Source organism: Babylonia areolata, chromosome 10 (assembly GCF_041734735.1).
Source record: "Babylonia areolata isolate BAREFJ2019XMU chromosome 10, ASM4173473v1, whole genome shotgun sequence".
Taxonomy (NCBI): domain Eukaryota; kingdom Metazoa; phylum Mollusca; class Gastropoda; order Neogastropoda; family Buccinidae; genus Babylonia; species Babylonia areolata.
This window is the reverse complement of record NC_134885.1, coordinates 17,629,998-17,648,798: the sequence shown is the minus strand read 5'-3', so window position 1 is coordinate 17,648,798 and position 18,801 is coordinate 17,629,998. Positions and strand designations below refer to the sequence as shown.

Sequence of the window (18,801 nt, the reverse complement as noted above, 5' to 3'; positions counted from 1 at the left end):
GGTGTGACAGTGATTGCATGTTAGTGAGGGTGGGGACAGGTATGACCATGATTGCATGTTAGTGAGGGTTGGGACAGGTATGACAATGATTGCATGTTAGTGAGGGTTGGGACAGGTATGACAGTGATTGTATGTTAGTGAGGGTTGGGACAGGAATGACAATGGTTGATTGTTAGTGAGGATTGGGACAGGTATGACAGTGATTGCGAGTGCTGGGAAAGGTATGACAATGATTGTATGTTTGTGAGGGTTGGGACAGGTATGACAATGATTGTATGTTAGTGAGGGCTGGGACAGGTATGACAATGATTGCATGTTAGTGAGGACTGGGACAGGTATGACAATGATTGCATGTTAGTGAGGGTTGGGACAGGTATGATAATGATTACATGTTAGTGAAGGTTGGGACAGGTATGACAATGATTGTATGTTAGTGAGGGTTGGGACAGGTATGACAATGATTGCATGTTTGTGATGGTTGGGACCGGTATGACAATGATTGTATGTTAGGGTTGGGACAGGTATGACAATGATTGTATGTTTGTGAGGGTTGGGACAGGTATGACAATGATTGTATGTTAGTGAGGGCTGGGACAGGTATGACAATGATCGCATGTTAGTGAGGGTTGGGACAGATATGACAATGATTGCATGTTAGTGATGACTGGGACAGGTATGACAATGATTGCATGTTAGTGAAAGTTGGGACAGGTATGACAATGATTGCATGTTAGCGAAAGTTGGGACAGGTATGACAGTAATTGTATGTTAGTGAGGGTTGGGACAGGTATGAAAATGATTGCATGTTAGTGAGGGTTGGGACACGCATGACAGTGATTGCATGTTAGTGAGGGTTGGGACAGGTATGACAGTGATTGTATGTTAGTGAGGGTTGGGACAGGTATGACAATGATTGCATGTTAGTGGTGGTTGGAACAGGTATGACAATGATTGCATGTTAGTGAGGGTTCGGACAGGTATGACAGTGATTGTTAGTGAGGGTTGGGACAGATATGACAATGATTGTATGTTAGTGAGGGTTGGGACAGATATGACAATGATTGCATGTTAGTGATGGTTGGGACAGGTATGACAATGATTGCATGTTAGTGAAAGTTGGGACAGGTATGACAATGATTGCATGTTAGTGAGGGTTGGGACAGGTATGACAATGATTGCATGTTATTCAGGGTTGGGACAGGTATGACAATGATTGTATGTTAGTGAGGGTTGGGACAGGTATGACAGTGATTGCATGTTTGTGATGGTTGGGACAGGTATGACAATGATTGCATGTTAGAGGAAGTTGGGACAGGTATGACAATGATTGGATGTTAGTGATGGTTGGGACAGGTATGACAATGATTGCATGTTAGTGAGGATTGGGACATGCATGACAATGATTGCATGTTAATGATGGTTGGGACAGGTATGACAATGATTGCATGTTAGTGAAAGTTGGGACAGGTATGACAATGATTGCATATTAGTGAAAGTTGGGACAGGTATGACAGTGATTGTATTTTAGTGAGGGTTGCGACAGGTATGACGATGATTGCATGTTAGTGAGGGTTGGGACATGTATGACAATGATTGTATGTTTGTGATGGTTGGGAGAGGTATCACAATGATTGCATGTTAGTGAGGGTTGGGACAGTTATGACAATGATTGCATCTTAGTGAGGGTTGGGACAGGTATGACAGTGATTGTATGTTAGTGAGGGTTGGGACAGGTATGATAGTGATTGCATTTTAGTGAGGGCTGGGACAGGTATGACAATGATTGCATGTTAGTGAGGGTTGGGACAGGTATCACAATGATTGCATGTTAGTGAGGGTTGGGACACGCATGACAATGATTGCATGTTAGTGAGGGTTGGGACAGGTATGACAATGATTGTATGTTAGTGAGGGTTGGGACAGGTATGAGAATGATTGTATGTTAGTGAGGGTTAGGACAGGTATGACAATGATTGCATGTTAGTGAGGGTTGGGACAGGTATGATAATGATCACATGTTATTGAATGTTGCGACAGGTATGACAATGATTGTATGTTAGTGAGGGTTGGGACAGGTATGACAATGATTGCATGTTAGTGAGGGTTGGAAGAGGTATGACAATGATTGCATGTTAGTGAGGGTTGGGACAGGTATGACAATGATTATATGTTAGTGAGGGTTGGGACAGGTATGATAGTGATTGCATGTTAGTGAGGGTTGGGACAGGTATGACAATGATTGCATGTTAGTGAGGGTTGGGACAGGTATCACAATGATTGCATGTTAGTGAGGGTTGGGACACGCATGACAATGATTGCATGTTAGTGAGGGTTGGGACAGGTATGACAATGATTGTATGTTAGTGAGGGTTGGGACAGGTATGAGAATGATTGTATGTTAGTGAGGGTTAGGACAGGTATGACAATGATTGCATGTTAGTGAGGGTTGGGACAGGTATGATAATGATTACATGTTATTGAATGTTGCGACAGGTATGACAATGATTGTATGTTAGTGAGGGTTGGGACAGGTATGACAATGATTGCATGTTAGTGAGGGTTGGAAGAGGTATGACAATGATTGTATTTTAGTGAGGGTTGGGACAGGTATGACAATGATTATATGTTAGTGAGGGTTGGGACAGGTATGACAATGATTGCATGTTAGTGAAAGTTGGGACAGGTATGACAATGATTGTATGTTAGTGAGGGTTGGGACAGGTATGTCAATGATTGTATGTTAGTGAGGGTTGGGACAGGTATGAGAATGATTGTATGTTAGTGAGGGTTAGGACAGGTATGACAATGATTGCATGTTAGTGAGGGTTGGGACAGGTATGATAATGATCACATGTTATTGAATGTTGCGACAGGTATGACAATGATTGTATGTTAGTGAGGGTTGGGACAGGTATGACAATGATTGCATGTTAGTGAGGGTTGGAAGAGGTATGACAATGATTGCATGTTAGTGAGGGTTGGGACAGGTATGACAATGATTATATGTTAGTGAGGGTTGGGACAGGTATGATAGTGATTGCATGTTAGTGAGGGTTGGGACAGGTATGACAATGATTGCATGTTAGTGAGGGTTGGGACAGGTATCACAATGATTGCATGTTAGTGAGGGTTGGGACACGCATGACAATGATTGCATGTTAGTGAGGGTTGGGACAGGTATGACAATGATTGTATGTTAGTGAGGGTTGGGACAGGTATGAGAATGATTGTATGTTAGTGAGGGTTAGGACAGGTATGACAATGATTGCATGTTAGTGAGGGTTGGGACAGGTATGATAATGATTACATGTTATTGAATGTTGCGACAGGTATGACAATGATTGTATGTTAGTGAGGGTTGGGACAGGTATGACAATGATTGCATGTTAGTGAGGGTTGGAAGAGGTATGACAATGATTGCATGTTAGTGAGGGTTGGGACCGGTATCACAATGATTGTATGTTAGGGTTGGGACAGGTATGACAATGATTGCATGTTAGTGAAGGTTGGGACAGATATGACAATGATTGTATGTTAGTGAGGTTTGGAAGAGGTATGACAATGGTTGTATGTTAGTGACGGCTGGGACAGGTATGACAATGATTGCATGTTAGTGGAAGTTGGGACAGGTATGACAATGATTGTATGTTAGTGATGGTTGGGACAGGTGTGACAATGATTGCATGTTAGTGAGGGTTGGGACAGGTATGACAATGATTGCATGTTAGTGAGGGTTGGGACAGGTGTGACAATGATTGCATGTTAGTGAGGGTTGGGACAGGTATGACAATGATTGCATGTTAGTGAGGGTTGGGACAGGTATGACAATGATTGCATGTTAGTGAGGGTTGGGACAGGCATGACAGTGATTGTATGTTAGTGATTATTGGGACAGGTATGACAATGATTGTATGTGAGTGAGGGTTGGGACAGGTATGACAATGATTGCATGTTAGTGATGGTTGGGACAGGTATGACAATGGTGGTATGTTCGTGAGGGTGGGGACAAGTATGACAATTGTAGTATGTTAGGGTTGGGACAGTTATGATGATAGTAGTATATTAACCCCTTCACTGCTAGTGCGATTTGGTATAGCCTATGCTGAGAAATTTTTCAGAAAAACGAGAAAAACATGCGAATTATTTTAATTTGCTTATATTTAAAAAAGTACTGAAGATAAATGCATAAAAGTATATATTAAAAGTATATATCAAATGAAAGGAAAATGAACCAAGATTTTGTTTTTAATACTCACATGTTCAAATAATGAGTGAATCTGACACAAAAATTCCATAAAATGAAATAAAAAAAAAAATTGGGACTGTCATTTCATTACGTAGGTGCTACAGCATCAACCAGGTTAGCAACCAGTCTTTCTTGTGACTGTTATGATCAACCACACACACTGTCAAAGGTTGTGCAACAGTGTCCAGGTCCACAAGTCTCCAACACAGTCCACACAAAGAATGAGAAGGGTATACTCACCCAGCATCTATCGCCAGTAAAAACGCTGTGTGTGGTACCTACGGAAACAGTCTTCAAGACACAGTGCGGTTTGCTGCGGCAGTCTGGGCAGTAGAACCTCACATCCTTTCTTTGCCCTTTCTTCCAGCAGACTCTGCACTCTGTAGCCGGGCCTTCTGTGGGGTATGTGGGATGACATCAATGAAGTGTCGTCCACACAGACAAACAGCGTGGTCATCTTTAGCAGTGTCTGGGTCTTGGTCACCAAAAATTATGGCACTAATTACATCCTTCTGGAAGTCAGGAATGTACTGCTGTTGCTTTTTTGTTGAAGATGTGTGCATTCAGCATGGCAATTTGTAGAAAATGTACACACACATATTCATACCACTTCTGGGTTTTCCTTGTGGCATCGTAGGGCTGCAGTTGTTGGTCATGATGGCCCATGGCACCCATGTTTTTGTTGTAATCCAGAATTGCTGGAGGCTTATTTACTGCCCTTTGGTCTTGCTGCTGCTGGTCTTCAGCTGCAGGTTTGTGGCAAGTTGTCAACTCCAGATGGTCCAGGACGAACATCATGATCATCACCATGCTGCATACCTGAAACACACTGCATAAAAGACTGAGTTTGTTGGGGTTTTTTTGGTTTGCTTTTTTTTACATATAAAAAGGTTATGAAATGGTACCATTTTATTTCTGATTGTTTTTAGAAGCTGAAATACAAACACACACACCTACCCCCCATCCCCCATACCCCCAACACACACACACTGAAACTGGTTCATGGTATGCCACACCCCCTTCATTCTCTTTCTCATACAAAACAAAGTGACAGCACCCACCCACACTTCTACAAGTGTTGCATTTACATTACAAAGTAATTTAGGCATACAGTTCTGTATATCATTCTCTGATTTCCGTTTTGTAAACATCTCCTCCCCCCCAACCCGCCGCCCCCCCCCCCCCTCCACACACACACAACAACAACAACAACAACAACAACAACAACAACAACAACAACAACAACAACACACACACACACACACACACACACACACACACACTCTCTCTCTCTCTCTCTCTGTGTGTCTGGAACGAATTCACAGAAAGCACTTGGCGAGCGACACACGCTATCATCAACAGTGAGCCCGCCAGCGAGCCACGCCCCCTCGTGCAGCGTTGGTCACACACAGTACACACGTGACTTACTCTCTCTCACACACACTGATCAGTGACTGACGAAGCTACCTACCACAGCTAACACATTCAAAACACACACAATGCAGTTATATTCATTGTTACAACAAACAGAAAGCATATAATAAACTGACAAACCTCGTGAACACCCACCTGCATCTTGAATCAGCTGAGCTTGTCTGTTCATTTTCGTCAAGCAGCCCCATGCACCTTCCACTCCCCTGCATGTCAAAATCTGCGTCTTCAGCATCAACTTCACGCAGTTCTATCTCATTCAGTCTACAATCTTCATCTCTACTATTTGCAATACTACTTCCAGTACTCGTGCAAGTGTTGGGGTTTTTCTGCGTTCAGCCATGGCTTTGCAAACAACTTGAGCTTCATTCAAACTTGCAAAACCTTTGCCATAAATTTGACAATAGGTGAATATTTTTTAGCTAATGGAACTCAGGAGATAAAGAGCTCTCAGGGGAGCTAATTTAATGGTTAGCAGACTGTTTTTTCTGCAGTGCGGGACTCAAAACATAGAACGTTGTAACATGACGTACGGCGCATGTCAATACAGCATTGACGAGCGACATTTTATGACGTACACTGTACGTCAACAGCGCAGTCAAGAGGTTAAGGTTGGGACAGGTATGACGGTGGTAGAATGTTAGGTTTGGGACAGCTATGATGGTGGTGTTATGTGACTTGGTGTTTGGACAGGTATGTCAATAGTAGTATGTTAGGGTTGGCACAGGTATGACAATTGCAGTTTGTTAAGGTTGGGACAGGTATGACAGTGGTGTCATGTTACTTGATGTTGGGACAGGTATGACAGTAGTGTCATGTTACTTGATGTTGGGACAGGTATGACAGTGGTGTTATGTTACTTGGTGTTGGGACACGTATGACAATGGTGTTATGTTACTTGGTGTTGGGACAGGTATGACAGTGGTGTTGGGACAGGTATGACAATGGTGTTGTGTTACTTGGTGTTGGGACAGGTATGACAGTGGTGCTGGGACAGGTATGACAATGGTGTTATGTTACTTGATGTTGGGACGGGTATGACAATGGTGTTATGTCACTTGGTGTTGGGACAGGTATGACAGTGGTGTTATGTTACTTGGTGTTGGGACAGGTATGACAGTGGTGTTGGGACAGGTATGACAATGGTGTTGGGACAGGTATGACAATGGTGTTATGTTACTTGGTGTTGGGACAGGTATGACAGTGGTGTTGGGACAGGTATGACAATGGTGTTGTGTTACTTGGTGTTGGGACAGGTATGACAGTGGTGTTATGTTACTTGGTGTTGGGACAGGTATGACAGTGGTGTTGGGACAGGTATGACAATGATGTTGTGTTACTTGGTGTCGGGACAGGTATGACAGTGGTGTTGGGACAGGTATGACAATGGTGTTGTGTTACTTGGTGTTGGGACAGGTATGACAATGGTGTTGTGTTACTTGGTGTTGGGACAGGTATGACAGTGGTGTTGTGTTACTTGGTGTTGGGACAGGTGTGACAGTGGTGTTGGGACAGGTATGACAGTGGTGTTATGTTACTTGGTGTTGGGACAGGTATGACAGTGGTGTTGGGACAGGTATGACAATGGTGTTGTGTTACTTGGTGTTGGGACAGGTATGACAGTGGTGTTGGGACAGGTATGACAATGGTGTTATGTTACTTGGTGTTGGGACAGGTATGACAGTGGTGTTGGGACAGGTATGACAGTGGTGTTATGTTACTTGATGTTGGGACGGGTATGACAATGGTGTTATGTCACTTGGTGTTGGGACAGGTATGACAGTGGTGTCATGTTACTTGGTGTTGGGACATGTATGACAATGCAGTATATCAGTGAGTGTTCGACCAGTTACAAGACCAAGGAGGATGTGAAGCCGTTCCTGAGTGTGTTCCAGCTGTTGTCCACCACCCAGCCAGGTGTTCAGAGCCTGGGTAAGACATCTCCCTGCTTGTGTCCACATTCCTGCTGCAGGACTGGTTTGCATGAGTGATCTTAGCAGCGCTGAGTTTGTTAAAATGTTAAGAATTGTCCTAAATCTGTGGAATTAAGTTAGACATCTTTAAAGCCAACCAAACTTAGCGCTGATAAGATCGCTCATGCAACCCAGCCCTGGGGATTTCCCTACATCATGCCTCACATGTTACTGTACATTCCTTCATGCCTGGCATCTTTACTTCTGCATGTTTCATGCATATGCAGTCACACACATATGCACACACACCACAACACATATATACACACACACAACATACACACACATGCACACACACACACACACACACACACACACATGTTACTGTACATTCCTTCATGCCTGGCATCTTTACTTCTGCATGTTTCATGCACATGCAGTCACACACATGCGCACACACACCACAACACATATATACACACACACAACATACACACACACACACACACACACACAACACAACACAACACAACACAACACAACACATAACACACATATACACATTTTTTGTTGTTTTTATCATTTTTTAATATTATCAGGATAATGGTCATGATGGCATTCACCATGAAAATGAGGTTGAGAACCAGTCATCAGTCAAAGAAATGACTGCCAACAACATTTTCATGGATTTAAACAGTACATTCTTCTGAAAGTATTTGCGATAACAGTTTGTGTTTTTTATTCTGTTTTTGTTTTTGTGGGATGTCTCCTATGATGAATTAGATGTAATTAATTATTTATTCACTGTTTTTTAATTTAACATCTGATCTGACTCTGTATTTTGTTTTGCTGTTTTGTTATTTTGATACAGCATAACATTCAGACAACTTGTAGTCAGAATAAAAGAATTTATCATGTTGTATCGAGGAAACAGTAGTATTTATGAGGAGTGAAAAGTGTGGTGCATATTTACATGAAAATGTAATAAGTATTACATTTTATATTGAAGAAATGTGTGTGTGGGTGCACATGTGTGTGCACATGTGTGTGTATGCATGTGTTTGCTAAGTGTGTCTGTCATTGTGCTGATACACATGTGATGCGGTTGCACACAGTGGAGCACAGTGAACGTGTGATGCGGATACTGGTGTACTGGCTGCGGGAGGTGTGTGACACAGAGATCCTGGTGGTGGATGACCACCTCCCCCATCACACCTATGTCGTCTCCGTGCTCAGCCTGCTCCTCACCACTGTTGGCTCTGTCACTGACTACATCCTGACCAGTAAGTCACTGTCACTGACTACATCCTGACCAGTAAGTCACTGTCACTGACTACATCCTGACCAGTAAGTCACTGTCACTGACTGCATCCTGACCAGTAAGTCACTGTCACTGACTACATCCTGACCAGTAAGTCACTGTCACTGACTACATCCTGACCAGTAAGTCACTGTCACTGACTACATCCTGACCAGTAAGTCACTGTCACTGACTACATCCTGACCAGTAAGTCACTGTCACTGCATCCTGACCAGTAAGTCACTGTCACTGACTACATCCTGACCAGTAAGTCACTGTCGCTGACTACATCCTGACCAGTAAGTCACTGTCACTGACTACATCCTGACCAGTAAGTCACTGTCGCTGACTACATCCTGACCAGTAAGTCACTGTCACTGACTACATCCTGACCAGTAAGTCACTGTCGCTGACTACATCCTGACCAGTAAGTCACTGTCACTGACTGCATCCTGACCAGTAAGTCACTGTTACTGACTACATCCTAACCAGTAATTTACTGTCACTGCATCCTGACCAGTAAGTTCTCACTACATCCTGACCAGTAAGTCACTGTCACTGACTACATCCTGACCAGTAAGTCACTGTCGCTGACTGCATCCTGATCAGTAAGTCACTGTCACTGACTGCATCCTGACCAGTAAGTCACTGTCACTGACTACACCCTGACCAGTAAGTCACTGTCGCTGACTACATCCTGACCAGTAAGTCACTGTCACTGACTGCATCCTGACCAGTAAGTCACTGTTACTGACTACATCCTAACCAGTAATTTACTGTCACTGCATCCTGACCAGTAAGTTCTCACTACATCCTGACCAGTAAGTCACTGTCACTGACTACATCCTGACCAGTAAGTCACTGTCACTGACTGCATCCTGATCAGTAAGTCACTGTCACTGCATCCTGACCAGTAAGTCACTGTCACTGACTACATCCTGACCAGTAAGTCACTGTCACTGCATCCTGACCAGTACGTCACTATCTCTGCCTACATCCTGACCAGCAGGTCACTGTCACTGACTGCATCCTGACCAGTAAGTCACTGTCACTACATCCTGACCAGTAAATCACTGTCACTGCATCCTGACCAGTCAGTCACTGCATCCTGACCAGTAAGTCACTGTCACAGCATCCTGACCAGTAAGTCACTGTCACTGACTGCATCCTGACCAGTAAGTCACTGTCACTGCCTACATTCTGACCATTACGTCACTGTCACTGACTGCATCCTGACCAGTAAGTCACTGTCACTGCATCCTGACCAGTAAGTCACTGTCACTTCATCCTGACCAGTAAGTCACTGTCACTGCCTACATCCTGACCAGTAAGTCACTGACTGCATCCTGACCAGTAAGTCGCTGTCACTGACTACATCCTGACCAGTAAGTCACTGTCACTGACTACATCCTGACCAGTAAGTCACTGTCACTGACTACATCCTGACCAGTAAGTCACTGTCACTGAATCTTGACAAGTAAGTCACTGTCAGTACATCCTGACCAGTAAGTCACTGTCACTAACTACATCCTGACCAGTATGTCACTGTCACTACATCCTGACCAGTAAGTCACTGTCACTACATCCTGACCAGTAAGTCACTGTCACTGACTACATCCTGACCAGTAAGTCACTGTCACTGACTACACCCTGACCAACAAGTCACTGTCACTGACTACATCCTGACCAGTAAGTCACTGTCACTACATCCTGACCAGTAAGTCACTGTCACTGACTACATCCTGACCAGTAAGTCACTGTCACTACATCCTGACCAGTAAGTCACTGTCACTGACTACATCCTGACCAGTAAGTCACTGTCACTACATCCTGACCAGTAAGTCACTGTCACTGACTACATCCTGACCAGTAAGTCACTATCACTGCCTACATCCTGACCAACAAGTCACTGACTACATCCTGACCATTATATCACTGCCTACATCCTGACCAGTAAGTCACTGTCACTGCACCTTGACCAGTAAGTCATTGTCACTGCACCTTGACCAGTAAGTCACTGTCACTGCATCCAGACCAGTAAGTCACTGTCACTGAGTACATCCTGACCAGTAAGTCACTGTCACTGAGTACATCCTGACCAGTAAGTCACTGTCACTGACTACATCCTGACCAGTAAGTCACTGTCACTGACTACATCCTGACCAGTAAGTCACTGTCACTGACTGCATCCTGACCAGTAAGTCACTGTCACTGACTACATCCTGACCAGTAAGTCACTCACTGACTGCATCCTGACCAGTAAGTCACTGTCACTGACTACATCCTGACCAGTAAGTCACTGTCACTGACTACATCCTGACCAGTAAGTCACTCACTGACTGCATCCTGACCAGTAAGTCACTGTCACTGACTACATCCTGACCAGTAAGTCACTCACTGACTGCATCCTGACCAGTAAGTCACTGTCACTGACTACATCCTGACCAGTTAAATCAGTCACTGAGTACATCCTGACTGGTAAGTCACTGAGTACATCTTGACCAGTAAGTCACTGTCACTGAGTACATCTTGACCAGTAAGTCACTGTCATTGCATCCTGACCAGTAAGTCACTGTCACTGACTACATCCTGACCAGCTAGTCACTGTCACTGACTGCATCCTGACCAGTAAGTCACTGTCACTGACTACATCCTGACCAGTAAGTCACTGTCACTGACTACATCCTGACCAGTAAGTCACTCACTGACTGCATCCTGACCAGTAAGTAAATATCACTGCATCTTGACCAGTAAGTCACTGTCACTGACTGCATCCTGACCAGTAAGTCACTGTCACTATATCCTGACCAGTAAGTCACTGTCACTGACTGCATCCTGACCAGTAAGTCACTGTCACTATATCCTGACCAGTAAGTCACTGTCACTGACTGCATCCTGACCAGTAAGTCACTGTCACTGACTACATCCTGACCAGTAAGTCACTGACTACACCCTGACCAGTAAGTCACTGTCACTGACTGCATCCTGACCAGTAAGCATCCTGACCAGTAAGTCACTGTCACTGACTGCATCCTGACCTGTAAGTCACTGTCACTGACTACATCCTGACCAGTAAGTCACTGTCACTGACTGCATCCTGACCAGTAAGTCACTGTCACTGTGCTGCTGGGCACTCTTTCACCCAATATACATTTATAAAGGAATGATTCATATTTACACGTCTACAATATGGCACTAACCTTCTAGCAATGCGTCACTGAGAAACTCTGCCCAGTACTTTTCACACATATTTAAAGAAAATCGTTTTCAAGTACACTCAGTGAAATAGAGTTACTATTAAAAAATTTATTTTGTTTGTGTTTTGTTGTTTTTTTGCAGAGCTTTCAAATTTGGTGGAAGTGTTTTTGGTTTGTTCTGTACACTGAAACGCTGGGGTTGTGTGCTTATTTGTGTTTTCATTGTGTGTTGTGTGGAGGGGAGGGAGGAAGAGTGGAACTGATTTTTGGATATTGTAGTTGGATTTTGCATTGTTTTGGGGTTTGAATGTTTGAACTGGATTTTGGGTGTTTACTGTGGACATTGAGTTTAGTATGTACTTTTGATACAATGTCTTGTCATAATTCATTGTGTTTGCTTCCTTAGTTGGACCTCTTGCCTGCCTGTTTTTATGGATGATATTTAAATATTAAAAAGAAAAGAACTATTGCAAAAAATGCCAGTTGTAAAGTGCTTGAGCAAATTTATTTATTATCATTATTATTGTTGTTATTGTTTATGGCCTACCTACTTGTGTCATGCAGCTGTCACCTCGATTGTCACAAAATGAAGGTAAAATCACAGTGACATCATACTGTTAGTGTACAACTTACCCTCTGCCATGTACAGTATACATTTGTGAGTCAAAGATAATAGGTACAGTCTTACCTGGACAACCACCACACCACCATTATGGTAATCCAGTTGGATTTGTACACTTGTCACAAAATTAGTGTCACCAAGTTGTTTTTTCTTAGTGGAAAGTACTGAATAAAACACTGACTTTTGTACACAATGCTAATTATTGACAGATATACACATACCCTACTATCTAAATGAACACTGGTGTCTCATTCATCAATAGTCAGCTAGATGACTGTCACATCACTGATCACTGGTGTCACAGCCCAGCAAAGAAATAAAATGCATAGAGATAGCCACACACACTACATTGAAACAATATCTCATCTCTACAGTGACTCACAGGTAGACGACTGCTGAGAATTCTCTGGAGATTTTAACAGCCACACATCTTACACTGGACAATGTGATTGGAAAACTAATTGTTTTCTTTTCCTCCACTGACATCAAACTGTTGTATATATATATATATATAGCATTTTTACTGAGTGTGCATTGCTGCAGAATAAAAAAGCACTGGCAATTGAACTGTTGTACAGAATTCAGGACAAATTGCCATATTGCTACTTTAAAGGATCTCTCTCATCTTACTTATCTTCTGTTCTTTATAACTACACCCCTTCTTGTTCTTTGAGGTCTCCTGATGAAAAGTGCCTATGAATCCCCCAAAACTTCTTCAAAGACATTTGGCCGAAGGGCTTTTCAGTATCAAACACCTTCTGTCTGGAATTATTTTTCTCTGGATCTCATTCACTTACCTATGCTGGCCTCTTTCAAAACAAATTTGTAAACCCACCTGTTCAAACAGGCCTTTGGGTGTGATGTAGCATAGCTGTTTGCAGTCTTCCTCTTCCCACTCACCCCACTTTACCCTCTTCTGAAATGATCATATAGTGTGTTTGCCTGTGGGTAGGTGTTTACTAGTAATGTGTGTATAGAGCATATTCGTGCCTTTTGTGTGTGTGTGTTCAAATCTGCAATTTGTGGTATTGTCTTGGTGTGTGTGTGTGTGTGTGTGTGTGTGTGTGTGTGTGTGTGTTGTTTTTTCATGTGCAGAGATATGTTAATATGCACTAATGTATATTATTATGTATTGTTTCATGTGAGGCACTTAGAGCCCATTAGATGGGGAGTGTGTGCCTTATCAGTACCATCAGTTATTATTATTATTGCGGAAATTCCTCTTTGCTGGCAGCAGTCCTCCCAAAAACACAAACATTAAGGTTGAGAATATTTTCAATAATCACAACACTCACATTTAAGCTGGAAAAAAAAAAGTTGCAAAGAAAAAGCTCTTCATCTTGTGTATTTCATTCTGTGTGCTTCAAAAGAAAGATTTTTTTGTTTTTGTTTCTGCAGAATCGCACAATTATGATTCACTGTGCACAAAAAAATAATGAATGCATGTCATGTTTTGTGAGATAACAAAGACTTACAAAAGTTACACCTACAGTTTAACCTTGGGAAAGCTTTCCATATTCTTATGCACTGCAGATAAGATGTAGGATCGTTAGTGCATTACAATGGAAGTGATGACATTTTGAGAGAATCGCCAATTATTTATTATTTTACTGAGTTTTTGTCCAGTAAATCATAGCTATTATATATATTATATAGCTATTATAATAAACAGTAAAAACAAAATTCTATCATTTATTTGGTTTGCTTGCTGCATGTATGCACCAGGTACCAGAGGCACACATGTGGAAACCTCGAGCAGATATGATTTGCATTCTCGTCAAATGTCACAAGTGCACAAAGAAACCCCAACATGACAAGCAGATTGTTATATTTCCCAGTGAGTGGTATTGCATGGAGAAAGAGTAACAGCATAGTCTCACTGCTGTGCTGTGTATGATGCTGACCACATGTCTGTTCCTCAGGGCCTGCACTGCTGAAGGATATGCTGACAACGCTGAGCTCTCTCTACATTGTCCGCAAGTCCAGTCCTTACAAACTCCCTCACTGCATTTTTTTCACCCCTCGCCTGATTTCCCTGGGCCCAGAGTCGACCGAGCAAGGCGTTGATCCAGGGACTGTTTCCACACAGAACAGTGCCAGTGCCAGTAGTGTGACAGACACAGGGAACAGCCAGGGTGAAGTGTCCAGCAGTGCTGTCAAGTCTGGCAACCCTGATCAGCAGACAGTGGGAACATGGGAAGAGGGAGAAGAGGAGAGGGAGCAGGACAGAGAGAGGTCACGCTACGAAGCCAGTCTCCGCTACAAAGCCCTACTGGAAAGCTTACAGGACTATTTCCACAACTTCTTCAGTGCTATGAAGTTGGTAAGTCTGGATATGTTTTGGCTGAGAACTGTAAATAAATGTTAATCGTGAAACTATTGCTTTAAGGGTTATCAGATCTTTTCATGATCACATACTATTTCTTACGCAAATAAAAAAAAAACACAAATCAAATCCACTGTCTAAGATTTACCAGTACTCACATGGCAAAACTCACACAAAAGAGAGAAACCCATATGATTCAAACAAACGTTATCTTTGACCCAAATCATCCAAAAAGAATGTTTTGGTTTTTTTGTTTTTGTTTTTTTCACGTTGATATTTTTTATTCATTGTGCATTATTTGCATGAGTACTTGAAATATTTCTCAAAAGACTACATGTTTTTCTGTTTTATTTGTTTTTATTGCTTCATACTTCTCTGTTAGGGCCCCTAAACTGCAGATTAATTTACAGTGGATAATTAGAACACCTTGAAATGGGTAAACGCCCTGCAAAAGATCACACCTGAATTTGTGCCTGCTTCACTGTGTTCACTTGTGGTCTGTCCATTTTTTGATAAAGGCTTGACTGGCACAGTAGCCAAGTGGTTAAAGTGTTGGACTTAATCTGAGGGTCCCGGGTTCGAATCTCTGTAACAGCACCTGGTGGGTAAAGGGTGAAGATATTTCTGATCTCCCAGGTAAACATATGTGCAGTCCTGCTAGTGCCTGAACCCCCTTTGTGTGTATTCGCAGGCAGAAGATCAAATATGCACATTAAAGATCCTGTAATCCATGTAAGCGTTTGGTGTGTTATTGAAACAAGAACATAACCAGTATGCACCCCCCCGAAACCGGAGTATGGCTGCCTACATGGCAGTCATACATGTAAAAGCCCACTCATGTACATACCAGTGATCGTGGGAGTTGCAGCCCATGAACGAAGAAGAAGAAAATGGTGTATTGAAATGTATTTTATCATTTATATATTTAGAGAACATTGTTTTTTGCAGGACGACGACTCATCAGAGGAAGAGAGCGAAAAGAAGGGAAAACGTATTGAGTTCTACAAATCCCTGAAGTACTTTGAGAAACATTATCATAATCAATACACATTTGGCCATGTGGTTTCCTGCCTTGTCTACAACATCCCGGAGGTGACTGACAAAAGTGGAGTGGAAGAACAGTTGAGTATCAGTGATGAGGGCTGGAAGATTGCTGAACACGTGGCAGAGTTGTGCCACAGACAATACATGCATCACTCCCATGAAAGGTTTAAAGAGGCCATCGGTTTTGTGCGATCCACTGCGGGGAAGAACAAGGATAAGTCATAGTGATGACTCATTCTGAATGCTCCAGTAGCATTTTGGATATGGTGGCAGCTGCTGTGACAGCCATGAAAGGTCCCCCGTGGGGATGCCGAGGGTCTTTCAGTATAAATAGCATCCCCGACTTCTGGAAATTATGTGCTAGAAATTTCCTCTTTTCTATCACTTCTTTGTGTATGCCTTTTTTCTTCCTTCACTGTTGTCTCCTTTTTCTGCCTTCCCAATCCATTCCTCTTTCTTTTTTCAAGCAAGCCTTGACACTTTTTCTCTTTTCCAGTCTATGATGTACTATCTGTGCTGTTTCGCTCTGGTGATTTAGGTTGTGAGATTGTAAACACTGGGATGGGCACTAGCTGCCCATTCTGCAGTTTTATTTGCCTATATGTCCTTTCTTATGTATTTTTTTGTTTGGCTTTGAAGTACTGTTTTTTCCTTTTTTACGATCTTTTGTAATCTGGTGATGATAAATTAAGTGGAATGGCTGGTGTCCTCAGCATGGCCTTGTCGTATTTGCCTTAAGGAGCTAAATGGTTAGGATGAACTGTTTTGTCGGTTTGTCTTCATGGTTTTTTGTAGGTGTGACAGTTTTGTGTTGATGTGGTTGAGCATTTGTATGGTTTGACAGTCCTGATATGGCTGTGTGCAGTCGGCTGGACTATAAGCAACAAGAATTAAGAACTAAGCCATGAAAGGGATGGCTGAGAGGCCATGGTGTCAAAATGGTGACATCTTGATTCACCTATACACATTTCACCTATTTCAGATTCACCTACTCCTGATTTGCCTGTGACTAAATTGATGATCCAGATTTGCCCATTTTTAGTTTATCTGTGTACTTGAAAAGTGACCAGTTGCTCTTTTGATTTAAAACACACACATGCACACACACCCACACCCACACCTTCTATTAACTTTGTCTGATTTGCATGACAACATACTTCTAAAAGTTAAATGCATGTGATGTGCTGTCCAAAAACTGTCAGAGACTTTTCAGCTTCTCCAAAATTTTGTGACTGTCTTGGCAATCTGAGCATTGGTGTATGTCCATAAATACTTTTAAAAACAACACTTGAGTATCCATATTTTGTGTGTGTTTGAAAGAAAGAATGGCTGATTAACCAAAACGGGAATGGTGGGTAGGAAAACAGGACAAAGAGTCGCTCTCAACTGGTCACTGAGGGTGGCAGCAGCAGCAAACAATAGGCCTCTGCAGACAAAGATATCTCTCACTGTAGACGATGCAACCACTGCTGGAGCTGGAAGAGGAATTAGAGAGGAGGTAGAGAACAACCAAATTCCAGAGAACAATATTGTCCTCTAAGTCTGTTCTGCTAAATATCAAGAAACACTGAGCTGCAAGAACGAGATGGAGGGAGAAAACAGAAAAGCTGAACATTGACAGATATGGAAATAAGCTTTGGAAGCTTACCAAGGCAATGAATGATGACCATACCAGGTCAGCCCCTGTCATGATTGAAAAAGACCAGGTGATTGTTACAGGGAAAGAAGTAGCAAACTGTTTGGATGACAGCTATGAGCTGATCAGAAACATCTGGATTTCAGAAGACAGGAAACAAGTTCATGATCAGCTGAAGAACCACCAGGGTGAACAAGATCTTCCAGAACAAGCATCCCAACAAGAAGGAGTTGGAGAAAGCAGTGAAGACCTTGAAGGACAAGAAATCTCCTTGCCCTGACAAAGTTACCAGTACTTTGAACACTTGGCACCAAAGCAAAATCCAAACTGCTGGCTCTCTTCAATAACAGCTGGAAAAATGGGCATGTTCCACAGAACTGGTGAGAAGCTGATTGGGTGCCCATCCACAAGGAGGGCAAGGACCAAACAAAAGCAGAGAGTTACCGTTCCATCGGCCATACCAGTTGTGCATGGAGCAAATGATCAATATGCGCCTTGTATGGCACCTGGAGAAGAACATCATCATCACTCAAGAACAGGCAGGCTTCAGGGAACATCTTTCCACTGAGGACCAGGTGACTTACATTGCCTGGAAGATTGAGGATGGCTTTCAGGACAAACAGCGTATTCTAATGGTGTGGATAGACATGGAATAGGCTTTTAACAAAGTGTGGGAAAATGGGCTCCGCCTGAAACTCCAAAAAAGCGGTGTGACCGGCTGTATGTACCAGTACATCTCCCATACCTGAACAATAGGAAGGCCGGAGTCCATGTGAATGGAGCATACAGTCGTAAGAAGACACTAGTCAAGGAGTGCCCCAAGGAGGCATCTTGAGCCCAAACTAGTTCCTGATCTTCATCAACTGGTGAAGATTTTGATGTCATTGATGCAGTTTAGTGCTTGTGGTGACAAAATCTTGTCAGATGGTTTGCTTGACTCAAAGTTAGAATGATGATTTGCAGAGAGGGTGGAGGTAGTTGTAGAGCTAGATGTTGCAATAAAAGGAGATAGAGCGGACAGGAGGCCAAGAATAGCTCTGTGGCTCAGTCTGGGCAGGGAGGGAGGGAGATATTGATGAAGGGGAG

At 42.8% G+C, this 18,801-nt stretch overlaps 1 protein-coding gene across 1 annotated transcript in view; it reads left to right on the top strand.

Annotated features, from left to right (window-relative positions):
• LOC143286837 (uncharacterized) overlaps positions 1-17,366 on the top strand; it is a 75,530-nt gene extending 58,164 nt beyond the window's left edge. The window contains exons 8-11 of the mRNA XM_076594667.1: positions 7,527-7,609; positions 8,706-8,873; positions 14,632-15,032; positions 15,984-17,366. Coding sequence (XP_076450782.1) covers positions 7,527-7,609; positions 8,706-8,873; positions 14,632-15,032; positions 15,984-16,304 — 973 coding nt within the window. The 3' untranslated portion in view covers positions 16,305-17,366. The remainder of the gene's footprint in view (positions 1-7,526; positions 7,610-8,705; positions 8,874-14,631; positions 15,033-15,983) is intronic.
• The last annotated feature ends 1,435 nt before the right edge of the window (positions 17,367-18,801 follow it).